Consider the following 16305-nt stretch of genomic DNA (forward strand, 5'->3'; position numbering starts at 1 on the left):
AGTTAGAAAGGCAAGAAGCAGCTTAGCAAGAGTGCATGCAAGTTGGGGATACAATCTTGAAGGAGACAAATGCAAAGTTGCAAGATGCCATGAGGAATAAAGATTTTAAAGAAGTATCAGTTGCTCAAGCCATGATTGAAGCTGCAGAAAAGAAGATCAGTTTTGCTAACAAAGCGATGCAGCAGACAAGGGAGCAACAGCAGTCACTTTCAAAACGAAAACAGAACATCATAAACACCTTTCTGTCACAGCCTAGCAAGCCAAAATTAAAGAAAACGTAAATGATAAGTTCAAGACTTAAAAATGATTAACAGACTTATTGTACACTGTTGTAGTTTTGTTTTTATGTGAAGTTAATAAGATGTGGACAGAATGTGCTCCTACATCTGTATCCAGTTTTCATGAGAATTTACATTTTTGAAGACGTGAGGTTCGAGGGCATCTTCATTTGATCACTCACAGAAATTGTTAAAACAATCTTGCTGTTGTTGTTAAAAACTTTATTTTTGCTGGGATTTGAACAGATAAATCAATTCATCAAGCGAAGGTTTATAGAACTCATATTTAAGTGTTTTCGTACTCATTACAAAAAAGTTGCACGTTGGATATATGACTATTGTGTATCTAAGTTATTTTAAAGTTATTGTGGGTGGTTCAGTTTTGAAAGTTTTAAGTGATCACTGTGACCATTGAAAAACGCTGTTCATATTTGTAAACCTTTGATCTAGTTAATGAGTGAATTGCAAACTCGTGTAAATGCACAAAGTACAGTTGGAATTAAGGTGAGACATTATTTTTCAAGATCGTGGCATCTGTGTTTACTTGAAAATCATCCTATAAAATTCCTATATTTGGGATTTAAATCCTATAAACCTCCTGTTTTTGCTCCTGTGATCCTATTTTTTTTTTTTTGGAAAATGGCTGGGATGTATGCAAATTACCACCTGTCAAAATTAATGGCTTACAAATAAATTAACTTGTTTTCTTAGGTACTAATACTTTATTTTTTTTATTATTTTTATTTGCATAAGTCTTTTTCTGTTTCAAACTCAACACTATGTGAAATGCATAGGTTACTCACTTCTCAGTCTTTTGGTCCAAGACTTACTGGTAGTTTGAAAAAGATTAAACCAAGAAAATATTTTAACCACAACACAACCATACCATTGGACAATGTGACATTCACAGTCACTCAGGGTTTCACTTCATTTAATAAATAACATTTATATATTGCATAAAGATTGTTTAGTACTACAACCTTTCTATGTTTTTTTTTCTTTTTGTGAGAACCTAGCCTGTTCAGGTGTTTAATGAGCAAAATAGTGTGATGTTAGGAGTGGAGTAAAATAACAAGGGAGGTTTGGGTCAGGTTAGTAACTTTACGTAGACCTTCCTCTTTTTTTTTTTTCTCTGAACTATTTTCACACTGTTTACATTTGCTCTTCATTTAACCAACCGAACCCCTGGAACAGGGCTGCTAGAACATAACCTACACCACAGAAAGTTGACAGAAAGGAACAAGAATGTATTGCATACAGCCAGTGTATTTGTACTTTACACGACATTGCTTATAAATTATCTTTTAATAAATACGATGCAGTAAATACTAGTATGATCAAATGCAAACAACTGAGCTGAAAGTATCACTTGGGAGTGATTGGTTCCTCAAATGATATATTCATTGGGTGAAAGGCTAATTAAAAACCCCACGGTAATATTCCAAAAGCAGACTGCCAGAGGAAAGTGATCAGACACTTAATTCTCAACATCTAAGGCTACAATGCTCAATGGACATTAAATGTCGTCCTTCAGCAATGAGAATACTTTTACAATTCAGATGGGGGTATTAAGTAAAAATTACCCTGTCAACAAACATGTTTTACCAAAAATTGAGAAAAAGACTCTCTGTCATCCCTTTCTTTCCCAGTTGAATAATGTGACATTCATGCATGTATCAATTTTACAATTCCTCAAACTATCCTTTAAATAAATTTAGGAAGGAATATTACTACCTTCTTCATTTTATATAACCTTTATCCTCAGTAGCTTAAGAAAATTATTTTTAATTACAACTTGCATGGGCCACCAATGGATGTCTGAAGGTTTGTAACCTTAGTAATTAAAAGCATGTTCTTTGAAAAACAGAAAAACACACATGAATTGAAGTTTAGAGGCGGCTTACGATCTTGGTTGCTTTTCCAATGATGAAATAGGAAGCTCAATGTGAGATGGCTGTTTTTGTCAGCAAGAACCAAACTATTTTAACCCTTGAACTCCCAAGATGTGATTTTTATTCTTCCCTCTAGATGCTACACATTTCCTTACACGTATGTTATGAAAATTTGGTGATAGATCAAGATCGCAACTTCTACCTATTAAGTGTGAGTTTTCTCATGACCTTTTTGTTGGGTAATGTAAGGATATTGTACTGATAAGTTACATCTTAAACATTTCTGGGAGTTCAAGGGTTAAAAGTGAACATTTTTCAACCCTTCGCCCTGACTATAACTATCCTTTAAATGTCAGCAGACAGGTCTTTTCAGGGAGTTCTTATTTCTAGCCTCAACTGAGACTGATTATTATTTAGAAAAATTTATGATACTTTATCACAGATGGTGTCTGAATGTAAATTTAAGGTAATTTTTTTTTAGCAGTCTGTGTTGACTCTGACAGGGATCCCTTCACTCAACAAATGCTCTTTAACAGCCCTGATTGTAACAGTGTTTCGGTGAAATATTCCTGCTGCTAGTGCTGCATCAGCATGTGCACCTTGGAACACGTCAGAGAAGTGATCAACATTACCAGCACCACTGGAAGCAATCACTGGAATACCAACAGCTTCTTTAACCATGGTAACCAGTTCAAGATCATAACCACTATTAGTTCTAAACAAAATGAATTCAAAGAAAATGATTAGTCAACAGAACCAGCTTCTTGATCATACTACATTTACCTGAGACTGTTTCCAGGACTGCATTGAGTCAATTCAAGTCAACTCAAGTCAACACAGCTTACTTTGAGATTTTCACCTGCTCAACTTCAGCCAATCAAAATAATTATGTCACTGACAGTGGTTTTCATACCACATGAACAAAGCATGGACATGAGTTACTTATTGAAAGCTAGCCCCTTTTCAATCTACTGTTCTCACAAATTTGCTAAAGTTTCCTTGTGTCCAAAGCCTGATTGCTACTAGAGATCCTCTCACAGAGTCCTTGAATGTAAGCCTCATATCCAAGCAGTGCTTTACACCAAATGAAGGTTCGACTACTATTTTGCAATAATGTTATGAATCTCAAGTTACATTATATGAGACTTGATTTAAATTCAATTTGTTACTTACCCATCCCTGTCAATACTGTTAAGCATAATTTCTCCTGCACCAAGGGCTTCACAAGCCTGCACCATTTCATACACTCCAATACCTCGCAACTCTCGCCCTCCTTTCACTGTGCACTGGTACCAACAGAATTCTTCTCCTGATGGACCAGGGTAGTTTGTATGAATCACATGATGTTGCACAGCTTTCGGGGATGGAACAAAAACTCGCTTAGGGTCAACTGAGATAACTACTGCCTGACTTCCATATGCAGCTGCTATTGTTTCAATAGAGGTTTGACCAGTTGCTATCCCACCAGATGATATGTAGTTCTCAGCTGCATACACTGCATCACTGCCGATGGACACCTTGTCTGCTCCTGTCAAAATAGTACAGTAGTCTTATGTTAATCACTGTTTTGATCCAGTAATTTAACAAGCAATGAAGGTGGAAGAGACTAATATTCTCGTTTACAGGATGTCTTCTGTAGATATGTAACCAGAGGTTGGAACTAAGGTAAAGGTACGGTCACCTTGCATTAAAGAGGATACCTTCTGGAGCACTTTACGAGTTAAAACACTTTACAAATGTGAGCATTCTGAGACAACAGATAGCAAATTTTGGGTGGGAAGTTACTTTAACTTCTTAATTCCTTAACTCTGCTGTTGAAAAGTCATTTCCACCTGAACCTCCCCCTAAGGGCCACCTGTACATCCCTCTTCAGAGGACCATCAGCAATGAAAATCATAACTTAGTATGAATCTGATATTGACAGCCATAATTTTCTTGTTTGCAACATATCAAATAATAATCAAAGTTAGTCAGCTTTAAAATGATCTTGGCACATAGTTCTGTCTGTGGTTGGCTGTTGTAAAGACATTTGACTGTAGTTGTGATATACACTTACACCACCTGAGACTTTGGTGAAATCAATAATTAATAGCTAACATTAAAAACTAGTTACTGTACCAATCTCACTTTTAAGCACTGAAAAGTTAGGTAAAATTACCAGATCTGAAGTATTCAGCTGCCACTTCCACAGCAGAGTAACACTTCATCTTAGTTTGGTCACCAGCTTTGCTTGGGGCATGTATCTCACGAATACCACCCCCAATGGTGAGCGGGACAAAAATATTTTGAGATGCTTGCCTAAGTACCTCTAGCATTGGAATATCATGGAGAGGGCAGTTTTTGAAGCTTGTAATATTCAAAAATACTATTTCATCTGCTCCTTCCTTGAAATACCTACGTGCCAACTCTACAGGTTTCCCAAGGTTTCTCACAGCACCCTTACTTTGTGTGACAGAATGAATATTCTCTGTAATAGATTGTTCACGCACATCATATTGTTCACCTTTGGTGACTACAAGGTCACCTTGATCATTACTGCGGACATCAAGACAAGCAATGATGCGATGACCAAGTTGTGTTGGCTCACTGGCATTGGGCAGTTGGTAAGGAACCCTTGCAGGCTTTGCACTGATTGGGAAACTTTCCAAGAAGCTCTTGATTATACTAATTCCTATTTCTCCACTTTTCTCTGGGTGGAACTGTGTAGCAACAATATTTCCCTTTTGCACAATGCTGACAAACTCCTCTCCATAATCAGTGGTAGCAAGAACCCAATCATCAATCTCCTTGCTTTGTGAATATAAAGCATATGAGTGGACAAAGTAGACTTTTTCTTCCTTGGAGAAACCAGTTTGGAACAGGGCTGATGCCTTATGAAGCTTCAGTCCATTCCAGCCCATATGTGGAACAGCAAGACCTTTAGCCTTATTGAATTGCATTACAGTAGCAGGTATCACAGATAAGCCTTTTGTACCTGGAGACTCTTCACTGCCATCACACAATGTCTGAAGGCCTAGACAAATTCCTAAATATGGCTTGTCTTGTTGGACATACATCTTAAGTGGTTCCACATAACCCCTGCTTTCAAGGAGAGCCATTGCACTTCCAAAGGCTCCAACACCTGGGAAGATCAGCCTTTTTGCATTTAGGATATCCTTGGGATCCTTCACAAATTTTACATTGTAACCAAGACGTTTTAGAGCATTGATGAGACTTTGAATATTTCCAGCTCCATAATCAAGGACTGTCACTTCAGACATCTCTGAGGTCTTAGGTTTTTGTTACAGGTGTGTCCTGGAAAAAAAGAGTTAGTTTTGAAGCTTGATAAATAATTGCAATAAAAGAATTACATGCTTACAGGACCATATAAAAAGATTGTTTCAGTTTAATCAAAGCATTGCCCCAGTACAATACATTAAAAATGCATCTACAATAAACAAAGTACTAGAAATACAGCAGGTGGTTGACAAGTTTCAAGAATTCTAGACATATCAAAGTGTGTACAGTTAATTTTCTCAAAATGGACATCTCAACAAGTTAGGCAATTCTCCTAAAGACGGTCAATGCCATTTCATCATCATTTTAGTACAACTTCACTCTACAGAAAATGAACAAAAGACAGCTAGAAACCTCCAATGCATAATCCCAAAGTACTTTATAATACAGCAAAATACTTCATGAGGGATGGGTAGGTGTTGAATTATAATTGGCAAGACAAAATTTGGTATTGTATATCCAATTATCTGAAATTTTGTTTGAAATCAAGACTAATAGAGAATACCTTTTTCAAATAGCTTTAATGTTTGATTGACAAATGATTCCTGTTCTGATGTTTTTTACTGATATACCCTTTCCAATTTGTAAGCTCCCCCTAGAGTAAAACACTTCAAACAAACTTGAAACAGATGTGTCTTTGTTATACACATGTTCATATTCATTCATCTCTCAATAACTGATGATACTACCTTAAATTGTTTAAGTTGGACACCTTTCTAAGACTGACAGTTGAAATCTGTGCAAAAGGTAGCCAAAAGACAATTTACATCCATAAAACTGATCTTTCTTTGTATGGAGGAAGGTTCAGAATTTCATCAGTACACTGGAGGTTTCATTATCTTCCCTGCCAGCTCCTCACTTGCGACAAATAACAGGAACATAGGGTATCTAGGTAAGTATATTGGGTGTGGCAGCTCTCTAACACAACATGCTTAAAGAATTTACAAACTGACTGAAAATTGTCTGCTAGATTCTGAAGTGGGGGTGGGACAGGGGGGGTTACCCACTTCCAGTACCACACTCTCCTGCCTACAGTATTTTTGTACCTCTCTGCCTCCCAACCCCCGCCCTTCAGTTTGTAACTTGGGTTATTAAAGTTTGAAAAAGAAAAGTTGTAAAAGAACTAATCAGATTGACAGAAACATTTAACATGACTAAATACGGTTTAAAAAGCCCAATATGTCCAATGTTTTGATTTAGTGCTCGTTCTGGGTAAGATTTTTGCACAGCCACATGCCTCATTACGCATATAGTTCTTGGCGAAAGCAATAAATTTCCTTTAGAACTACGGCTTTGTTTTTCAGTAGTATGGGGCTATGTGGAAATCTTATCCACATCCTCTAATAAGATGAAAGTCACATAATCTCAGTATAGCGTAATAAACAACAATAATAATAATCAGCTCTTAAGCTTGGCCAATCATCTCTTCCCTTTTTTAGGGCGCGTGCAAAGTGCGGGATCGTTTTGATCTTAAATGCTGAGTACATCACTGATACGGACCAGAAAAATAGTTGTTTTTCATCGATCCCTAATTATCAACTCACTTTTGTTTAAACTGGAATACTTCCTCAGACGTCTGAAAAGACGAAATGCACTCACATCTACCGGGTGTCTACCACAGGCTCTAGTGGGTACTAGCGGTTGTCAACAAAAATTTACCCAAGTTTCCCTTCGCTCTTCCCACTTGAGTCACGTGATACGATATCCTTCTCTCTGGCAGAGGAAGCGGCGTGGACGTTTGCTGGAAAATAGACTTTGCAATCATGCTTTCTTCTCGACTCACGTCCATTTTAACGAGAAGTTTGGCAAGGAGAACACCCCAGGTAATGTAATTATATTTGTAGGTCCATTCCCTAGTCGTACTTGACAAACCAAAGTCATGAAATGTGAGCGCGGCCTGGTTGCATCGTGAATCGGCTCCTAGTGGTTCAAGGGATCTAGTGATCAAGAGTTTACAAATTTTCTAGTAAAATGAGAAAGAGTTTAGGGAAAACTCTTTTTGAAATCTTATTTGAAGAAATTGATTAAAAAAATTACTCATTGCTAGCTGAAATTTCTGTTGTCCACGAGTCTAACGATGGATTGCCTCCATATTTCAATATCATTGGTTTTGCAGTCTACAGTAAGCACAGGGAGCCCAGACAAGCGACGAGTCTGGTTGTTTATTCGGAATATAAAGGAATGTATGGGAGAATATTGAAGAGTCTTAGTATCACAAACTTATATCATGAAATGTCTGAGTTAAAGCTCAAAATAAGTGTAAACCTACCTCACTTGCTGTGTATTGTTGTTTCTGTGGCTCTAAATGGCGAATTTGAGCGATTTGGTGGGTTTTGCATCAACTATTACTATACGTTATAAGAAGGAGACAAAGGTGGAAAGCTCATTTTCGACCACTCTAGCGCAAAGCCGATTTTCACCCAGAAATAAGAATCGCCTGGCTTCCAAATCGAAAACCAGATAAACTGAAAGGTTGACGCTTCTTCTTGTCGCATTCAATTGAAGATCCATTCAAAATCCAAGCACTAACTGCAAAAATTGGGGAGTCAGGGGCATATTAACAGAGGGTTGATGTCGTGACGGGTTTCCGTCACACGACATAAACCTCACACCAGGCCAGTCAGTAGATGAATCGCTGGTGCGAATATGCCAATGACTCCCCTCCCACATGAGGCATTTGTAATTGGGCATTGTTTAGCATCATCCAATCAGCATGACAGTTGCTCCTTGGCACATGAAATCAGGGCCACGGATGCTGATCACTTTGAAAGCTGCATTTCTCGAAAATTTTTTGGTGGTTAGCGCTTGGATTTTGAATGGATCTTTGATTGAATGCGACGAGAAGAAGCGTCAACCTTTCAGTTTATCTGGTTTTCGATTTGGAGGCCACACGATTCTTATTTCTGAGTGAAAATCAGCTTTGCGCTAGAGTGGTCGAAAATGAGCTTTCCACCTTTGTCTCCTTCTTATAACGTATAGTAACAGTTGACGCAAAACCCACCAAATCGCTCAAATTCACCGTTTAGAGCCACAGAAACGACAATACACAGCAAGTGAGGTAGGTTTACATTTATTTTGAGCTTTAACTTGGACATTTCATGATATAAGTTTACGATAATAAGACTCTTCAATATTCTCCCATACATTCCTTTATATTTTGAATAAACAACCAGACTCATCACTTGTCTGGGTTCCCTGTGCAGTAAGGGGTGTACCGTATAACGCTGTGAGCCGTATTCACCGTTGGTTAGCCACCCCGCTTATTAGCACAGCTACGATTGAGTTTCATGCCTTTTATAATCCACATTTTATCTACTTTGCATAATACAATGAATATATAAAGTTCATATATTTTGAACTGCGGTTATAGACATGTATGATGCGCGATCCTCGCAGTAGAGAGCACTATTTATGCAATAGTGAAAATCAGACCTGAAAAAGATCAGGCCTGTACGGGATTCAAACCACTGACCTCTGCTATACTAGAGCGTTGTACTATACTATAGAGCGTTGCACTAGTATCGCAGAGGTCAGTGGTTCGAATCCCGTACAGGCCTGATCTTTTTCAGGTCCCATTTTCGCTATTGCATAAATAGTGCTCTCTACTGCAAGGATCGCGTATCATACATACTTTGCATAATGTTACGGCATTCCGTTTGTAATCATCAAGACTTGAACATATGCCCAGTCTTCCTCGATTGATTTTGATTTTGATGTGGCCTTAATCGTAACCCCCTTGTTTATTGGGTGGTTAATGGAATAGTTGAAGGACTTAAATCCAACTTTTCAACTTTCTCCATTTACCATGGCAAAAACAATTTTGAGTGTGCAAAATTTGTTATGATGAGTTTCGGGCATTTTTCGTCACAAGTAGTTTTTGTACAATTTGAATGTAAGGTGTATAGTTGGGTGATTGCCTGTTTTTTTTTTTCCTTTATGTTTACTGATGCTAATATTGGGAGAAGGCAACAAGTTTGTAAATTATGAGCCAGAGGATAATGATTCACAAACTTCGTAATTGTGGCTCTGCACCTATGCACTCTATCAGAACTCTTGAAAACAGCACCGGTTAGAATTATCTGCAGACTTGTAGCCAATCAAAATAATATGGTTTTGGGTACAAATCACAATAAAAAGGTTGTTGTAGACTGAAGTTCAAATATTTGCATAAAATGTTCCAGGCTTAATTCTGATTAAGTTTTTGGTTTTTAGATTTATCATGGATCCCTAGGTGCAGTATCAGTGGCTGTACGAAACATAACATCCTCAAGTCCACACTTTGCAAGTAGTGGTAAGTTAGCTAGTAATGATTTGTGTTTGTTTACCAGTGTAGATGCAATTTTGTAAAATGCTTTTTGAAATTCCAAAGAGGTGGGTGAGTCTTAATTCAATTGCATTCTATGGGATAGAGTTATGTTCTTCGCAGAATCATGCACAAAATTACTTGTGTTTACTGGATAAAACCTGTCAATATAACCCACTATTAATTCTGTGTTTCAGGGACGGCAGAAGTGTCTTCTATCTTGGAACAAAGAATTTTAGGGTCTGCACCAAAGGCTGAGCTGGAAGAAACTGGACGTGTTCTGTCCATCGGTGATGGTATTGCTCGTGTTTATGGCCTTAAAAATATTCAAGCAGAAGAGATGGTAGAGTTTTCAAGTGGTCTCAAGGTAAAATGCTGCAGCTGCTTTCGATGACAAGAAGTAATTGACAAAGAAAAATAAAAAGAAGTTTTAATGCTTGTATTACTATTTATTTACAGTGTACAGTTTTTATATTTATATATTTCTATTCATGGCTCAAAATGGAGTATGAATTTGTTAGGCCTTGTTGAATATTATATATCATCAGCTTTCATAATATATGTGGATGACCTGACATCACTTTATGGTTCATGAGTGAACAAAGCAAGCAAGAGTTATTATTAATATGAGAAGATCGATTTGTTTACACCAACAACCATCACGGCATGTACTACTCTGTTATTTTCATGTTGATTGCATATTTGAATCAAAGACAATTTTAAAAAAACATTTCAAGATTGCAGAATACATAGGACAGCTGCATGTTGATTTGAACTCAGCTTGCAGAGAGTAACTTTAACTTGTGACAAAAATATATATTAACAAGTTTTCATCACAAGAAATATTCTCCTCTCAAAAAAGGTTCGGTTCAACCATAGTAATGTTTGTTAGTGTTAACAATTTACTGCCTTTTTGTTAACCCTTCTTGCAATGATGTCACTGAAATCTGAACACAAGATGATATAAATGGTACATTCACATGCTTTTGAAACAGGAGAACCTCTGGTATTTCATTCATTTATAGGTAATAATTGGATTTTAAAATTCTTTGCAGGGTATGGCTTTGAACTTGGAACCTGACAATGTTGGTGTGGTGGTGTTTGGAAATGACAAGCTTATTAAAGAAGGAGATGTTGTGAAGAGAACAGGGGCTATTGTAGATGTGCCTGTCGGGGAAGGAATGTTAGGGAGAGTGGTGGATGCTTTGGGTAACCCAATTGATGGCAAGGGATCCCTGGCTAACACCACACGAGCTCGTGTAGGGATCAAAGCTCCTGGTATCATTCCCCGCACTTCTGTAAATGAACCTATGTTGACTGGTATCAAGGCTGTGGACAGCTTAGTACCTATTGGACGAGGACAACGAGAACTGATCATTGGAGACAGACAGACTGGGTAAGTTGACTTAAAATTTTTGGTGGAAATTGCTTTCAACCAGGTTAAGCTACTTTTGTATTATGACTAGTCAGCGTGGGTGTGGGGTATGTTTATGTTATTTTAAGTGAAATTTGCAATAGTGATGGACTCGGTTAATAGTTCTGGTTTGTGGAGGAAGAGAGGTTGAGTTGCATAAGTATACGGAGCACAAGTTTTGGTTTTATTACATCCATTTTGAAATCACGGTGGTCCCTGTAATCTGATTGGCTTTAATTGGTGCGATTTATTCATGAATCACACCATTTATTCCTCTAAATTGCATCATTTTACGCTTGATTGAGTTTTTGACATGACCTCAAAAGTCTTTCTGTTTTGCATACAAAGTAAGATGTAAAAGGGTTTCCGGTTCCGCTCTTTATTTAAAAACCAGCTCTGCACTACATCAATCAAATATTCGAATTGACTAAGTCCTGTATTTGGACAATTTCAAAATGGATGTAATAAAGTGGTAATTGAACCTTGTGTCATGCAATTTTGGTCTGAAATCGTACTTGTGATTTTAAATCGAACTTGCGCTGCACGCTCGTTCGATTTTAAAATCATGCGTATGATTTCAGCCCAAATTGCACTCCACTCAGTTCAATTACCATTATAAACTGAGGGAGATGTAATATGCGACTTGATATCTACTCACTAATATAACATAGTTTAGTTAAAGTGATATATATACATATGAATATAGACTTTGCTGAATAGAGCTGATGTGATTGGCTTTGCTTGATTTTTAGTAAAACTGCCATTGCTATTGATACCATCATCAACCAGAAGAAATTTAATGAGGGAACAGATGAAAGTAAGTGTCAAAATACTGTAAAAACCAGCAGATAAGCTGCACCTTTTTTTCAAAAATCGTCGCTAGAAATTGGGGGTGCGGCCTATCTGTGGGAACATTTGAAAAAGGTGTCATGAATGTTGACGCCAATTTTCACTAACATGTCCGATGTTATGCCCGGTTACTAAGCTTCAAATGTTCCTCATGTTCTTGTTGTAATGCAAAAATCTATGGAAAAACTGTGTTAATGAAGAAATTCCTGTCAACAAATACCAGAAAAAGATCAATCATATGTCAAAGTTGGTAGAAACTATGTTCATTATATTTAAGTGCTAAAACTGTGGGTAAGACTTTGAAGTATTTTCCATTGCACTGTTAATAGTGAGTTTATGTTCAATGAACAGTGAATGAAGAGGACTTCTCAAGACTTGACTTTGGATTTCTTTTGATTTCTTTCAAAAAAACCTCTTTTTCAAAATTTGAGCTGCTAAATTCAGGGTGTGGCTTATTTGTGGCTGCGGCTTATTTGTGGCTGCGGCTTATCTCCAGATTTTTACGGTAATTATCCCCACAGTTACTGAAAGTTTATAAGTAATAAAAAAAATGTGTTGTAAGATTATGATGTAGTATTAGTTACAGTTTCATTCACTATCATGGTGTTCATTGGCTTTGTTTAAGTGTGTCTATTGTATTTATTATTTTTTCAGCTTCAAAAATTAACTAAAGATGCTTAGAACATAAGATATCAAAGGGGAAATATTCTATTACTGTTCCAAATTTTTCTATAGCATGATTAATAAGATATTGGGTTTCAGGAGGATTTCCCAAGTTTTTAAGGGTACTAAATGCTTTTGTCATTATAATTGTTGCTTCACTGAGAACTGTGTAAAGTATTAAACAGGAACATGTTTGTACATTCTCCAGAAAAGAAACTGTATTGCATATATGTGGCTATTGGACAGAAGAGAAGTACTGTTGCTCAGCTGGTGAAGAGATTGACGGATGCTGGTAAGTAGCATCCCTTTGTCTTGCTTAAGATTGCGTGATGCTCTGATAATTTGGAAGATTCTTAAGTTGAAAAAGTAGAATAAGACTGGTTGCCTCTTTTGTACAAACAGGTCTTTCCAGTACTTTGTTATAGAGTAGTGGTAGTGGTAGAACTCAAGTTACAGCCAATAGGGCAGTGGGTGACACCCTTTTGCAATAACTTATAAAACTTTTGACAAAAATTAATGAGTTTGGGGCCATTTTTATGCAATGAACTTTTAACTCTGTACAGATGCAATGAAATACACCATTGTGGTAAGTGCTACTGCATCAGATGCTGCCCCTCTACAATATTTGGCTCCATACTCTGGCTGTGCTATGGGAGAATACTTCAGAGACAATGGAAAGCATGCTTTGATCATCTATGATGACTTGTCAAAACAGGTATGAATGATGTGACCTGGATATTATCTTAAACTTTATTTGTTTGACCTTTTTATGCAATTGGTTATTGATCTCCGCGGCTCTTCACTGGCTGAGATGGATGGCTTTTTTACACTTTGTAAAGATCGGTTATCATCAATTTGAGAAGGGGGCTGATTGTGTAGTACTTTGTTCAAAATTGCTCCTGTTTAAAGTGGTGGGTGAGGGAAACAGTTTTTTTCACTTGTTACTTCCTAATTAAATGGCTTTCAGTTCTTGGGAGAGTGATCCTCTTATTTAAAGTATTAGCTTGCCCGAAGATCATGTGCTCATGAGTGCCATGAGCATTTGCAGACATATGAAGTTGGCTGAAATAGAAAAACTATGTGATTGTCTTTTTACAGGCTGTAGCCTACCGCCAGATGTCACTTCTGTTGCGTAGACCCCCTGGTCGTGAAGCTTACCCAGGTGATGTGTTCTACCTTCACTCGCGTCTTTTGGAGAGAGCAGCCAAAATGAATGATGACAACAAGGGAGGTTCCCTGACAGCACTTCCAGTTATTGAAACCCAGGTCAGAGAATAGCATTTTTTTTCTCCTTTTTTGATATGTTTTAAATTAATGTGTTGAGCCTTTTTGGGGGAGAAAAGAAAGAAAGGGAAAAAAAAAACAGCTTAACCTTATTGGCAAGGGGGGACATCTGGTTTTAGAAAAGCAGTGTCCAAGCTGTCAACTGTTTTAACCTCTAGTGTGAATTTTTGTTTAATTTATAGGCTATTGCCTTCCATAGTTGTACTTGAAGTATAAAGCTACCTGAAATGATGCCACATTAGGGGTATCATTTAAGCCACGCCAGAGTGTGCAAACCAGTAACTAGTGAGCTTTGCACAGTTGCATGACATGACTCATCCTAGCAGAGTGCTAGATTTGGACTACAATTTAAAAGTCATTCACTCATAGTCTATTTGCAAGTTTCTCTTGTGTTAGATTTTTACTCCCCTTTTACACAAGAACTTCACAATCTCTAAAAAAAAAGACCAAGATAAATTTTTTGTACACGTTCATTATTATTTCATAATCAAGTCCTCGCACTTGTACCTACAATTGTTTATTTGTTTCCTTTTGTTTGTGTTACATCAATAGGCAGGTGATGTGTCAGCATATATTCCAACCAATGTTATTTCCATCACCGATGGTCAGATCTTCTTGGAGACAGAGCTGTTTTATAAAGGTATCCGTCCAGCCATCAATGTGGGTTTGTCTGTAAGCAGAGTGGGATCGGCTGCCCAAACCAAGGCCATGAAACAGGTACAGTGGCTTGTCAAAGCTCTCTTCTTATTTTATTTTCTACTACTACTATTATTTTTGTTTTCATATTATTAGTATCAATAGTATCATTCTTATACTATTATTATTATTATTATTATCATCATCATCATTATTTCAATCATGAAGGATTTTCGAAGGTCATAAGATTTTCTAAGTATTTTTAGTGTTTCACTAAAGGCTACAAGTGAGTAATTACCTACATTGGACCGGTGAGTATGATGAAGTGCCCAGCCTATTGTTAGTTGGTGTGGTTCACCACTTTACTGTCTTGGCAAATGGAGCAAACTAAAGTGAGTATGTCAGCCAAGCCAATTATCAGCCCTCCGTGCAGAATAAAAAAGGAAAAAACCAGAACAAAGACAAATTAATCACTAAAATGGAATGAGGAGCCATGATTTTAGAACACACTTTAAATCTTTGTTTTTTATAAGAATTATTCACAACAATAAGTGTTTTTTTTTTTTTTTTATGTCCATAAGGTTGCTGGATCCATGAAACTTGAGCTGGCACAGTATCGTGAAGTGGCAGCTTTTGCTCAGTTTGGTTCTGATCTGGATGCTGCCACTCAGTCCCTCCTGAACCGGGGTGTCCGTCTTACTGAACTTCTCAAACAAGGACAGTATGGTAGGTACCCAAAACGCCTAGCTGGTGTATGCACCGTTCATTTTTTTTTTAGATTCAGTGTGTGCATCATAAGTACCCTTGTAGTGGGGGTCTTTTTTTGTGAATTCTTTTTCCTGTTAGTTAGTAACCATTTTCTTTCTGGCAGTGCCTATGGAAATCGCTGAGCAAGTGGCGGTGATCTATGCCGGTGTTAGGGGTCATCTTGATAAGGTAGATCCTTCTCGCATCACAGCGTTCGAAGAAGCTTTTCTGAAACACATCCGCACATCACAGAAGGATCTCATCGAGACCATCAGGAAGGAGGGTGTCATCTCGGAGGACACAGATGCCAAGCTCAAGAAAGTCGTCACAGAGTTCATCGCATCTTTTGAATGATTTTTTTTGAAAAGTGTTAATATTTTTTTCAACCGCATTTTGTGTAAAATGTGTTCTCTTAAGAAATCAACCAGCCAGTTGTTTTGGCGCTCCTAGAAAAATAAAAAGAAACATAACTTGAGAAAAAATGCATACTGCACTTTGGTATGAACTACATCTATCCCTGTAGATTCCTACACCAGTGTCGTCATCAGACCCGGTAAGCAGGATTTTGTCTTTTTCCAGGCTTACCGCTCAGGCGCTTCTCGCTGTTTCCCGGGGGCCAGACTGGGAATCAACCTAGGCTCTGATGGGAACGGCTTGATTCTCTCTGCACTTATAAGTAGGCTACAAGCGGTCCCTCTCTTTCGGCATTTTCCGTTTCGTCAGTCAAAGGTAATCGGAGAATTTTCCAGTGTAACTTTTGATATCACGTAGGAGACCCCTCGGATATACCTTTGAGGGCAAGCGTTACCGCAAAAAAAAAATATTGACTTGTAACTGCTGTTAACTAAGGCAAATCGTTCATGACAGTGATCTGCTTTTGGTGTTTCTTCCTAAATTAATTCTACATCGTAAGGTGCTTCGCCTTCCCACTTGAGAATCGATCGTGTAAAGCACCAGTCAGAG

General features: G+C 37.6%; 2 protein-coding genes across 3 annotated transcripts; one reads left to right on the forward strand and one right to left on the reverse strand.

The window, feature by feature from the left end:
* Positions 1-2503: 2503 nt before the first annotated feature.
* LOC111325806 (uncharacterized) lies at positions 2504-7087 on the reverse strand. Of its 2 annotated transcripts, none has more exons than XM_088757442.1 (4): positions 6991-7087; positions 4569-5464; positions 3344-3698; positions 2504-2885 (listed from the first exon to the last, which is right to left on the reverse strand). In XM_088757442.1, exons 2-4 carry the CDS (start codon positions 5428-5430, stop codon positions 2648-2650), a joined length of 1455 nt encoding a protein of 484 aa, XP_088613568.1. In that variant the 5' UTR covers positions 5431-5464; positions 6991-7087; the 3' UTR covers positions 2504-2647. The 2 variants fall into 2 exon arrangements, with proteins under 2 accessions (XP_088613568.1, XP_022785437.1); XM_022929702.2 differs by having other exon boundaries at positions 4329-5464.
* A 34-nt stretch (positions 7088-7121) lies between these two features.
* On the forward strand, positions 7122-15824 carry LOC111325323 (ATP synthase F(1) complex subunit alpha, mitochondrial). The gene is made up of 11 exons (XM_022929134.2): positions 7122-7269; positions 9659-9737; positions 9947-10116; positions 10805-11145; positions 11916-11980; positions 12884-12967; positions 13239-13390; positions 13774-13941; positions 14512-14676; positions 15177-15321; positions 15467-15824. The coding sequence occupies exons 1-11, from the start codon at positions 7210-7212 to the stop codon at positions 15694-15696; spliced, it is 1659 nt and encodes a 552-aa protein (XP_022784869.1). The 5' UTR covers positions 7122-7209; the 3' UTR covers positions 15697-15824.
* Positions 15825-16305: the final 481 nt, after the last annotated feature.

The sequence above is a fragment of the Stylophora pistillata genome, chromosome 4 (assembly GCF_964205215.1).
Source record: "Stylophora pistillata chromosome 4, jaStyPist1.2, whole genome shotgun sequence".
Taxonomy (NCBI): Eukaryota; Metazoa; Cnidaria; class Anthozoa; order Scleractinia; family Pocilloporidae; genus Stylophora; species Stylophora pistillata.

Excerpts from the sequence above, each read along its gene's own strand:
- LOC111325806 (XM_022929702.2), bottom strand. The coding sequence starts at position 5,430 with ATGTCTGAAGTGACAGTCCTTGATTATGGAGCTGGAAATATTCAAAGT. Across the intron at positions 3,699-4,328 it reads AGCTGAATACTTCAGATCTG|GAGCAGACAAGGTGTCCATC; the intron begins GTAATTTTACCT and ends CTATTTTGACAG. Across the intron at positions 2,886-3,343 it reads AACAGTATTGACAGGGATGG|AACTAATAGTGGTTATGATC; the intron begins GTAAGTAACAAA and ends CATTTTGTTTAG.
- LOC111325323 (XM_022929134.2), top strand. The coding sequence starts at position 7,210 with ATGCTTTCTTCTCGACTCACGTCCATTTTAACGAGAAGTTTGGCAAGG. Across the intron at positions 7,270-9,658 it reads TGGCAAGGAGAACACCCCAG|ATTTATCATGGATCCCTAGG; the intron begins GTAATGTAATTA and ends TTTGGTTTTTAG. Across the intron at positions 14,677-15,176 it reads AAACCAAGGCCATGAAACAG|GTTGCTGGATCCATGAAACT; the intron begins GTACAGTGGCTT and ends TATGTCCATAAG.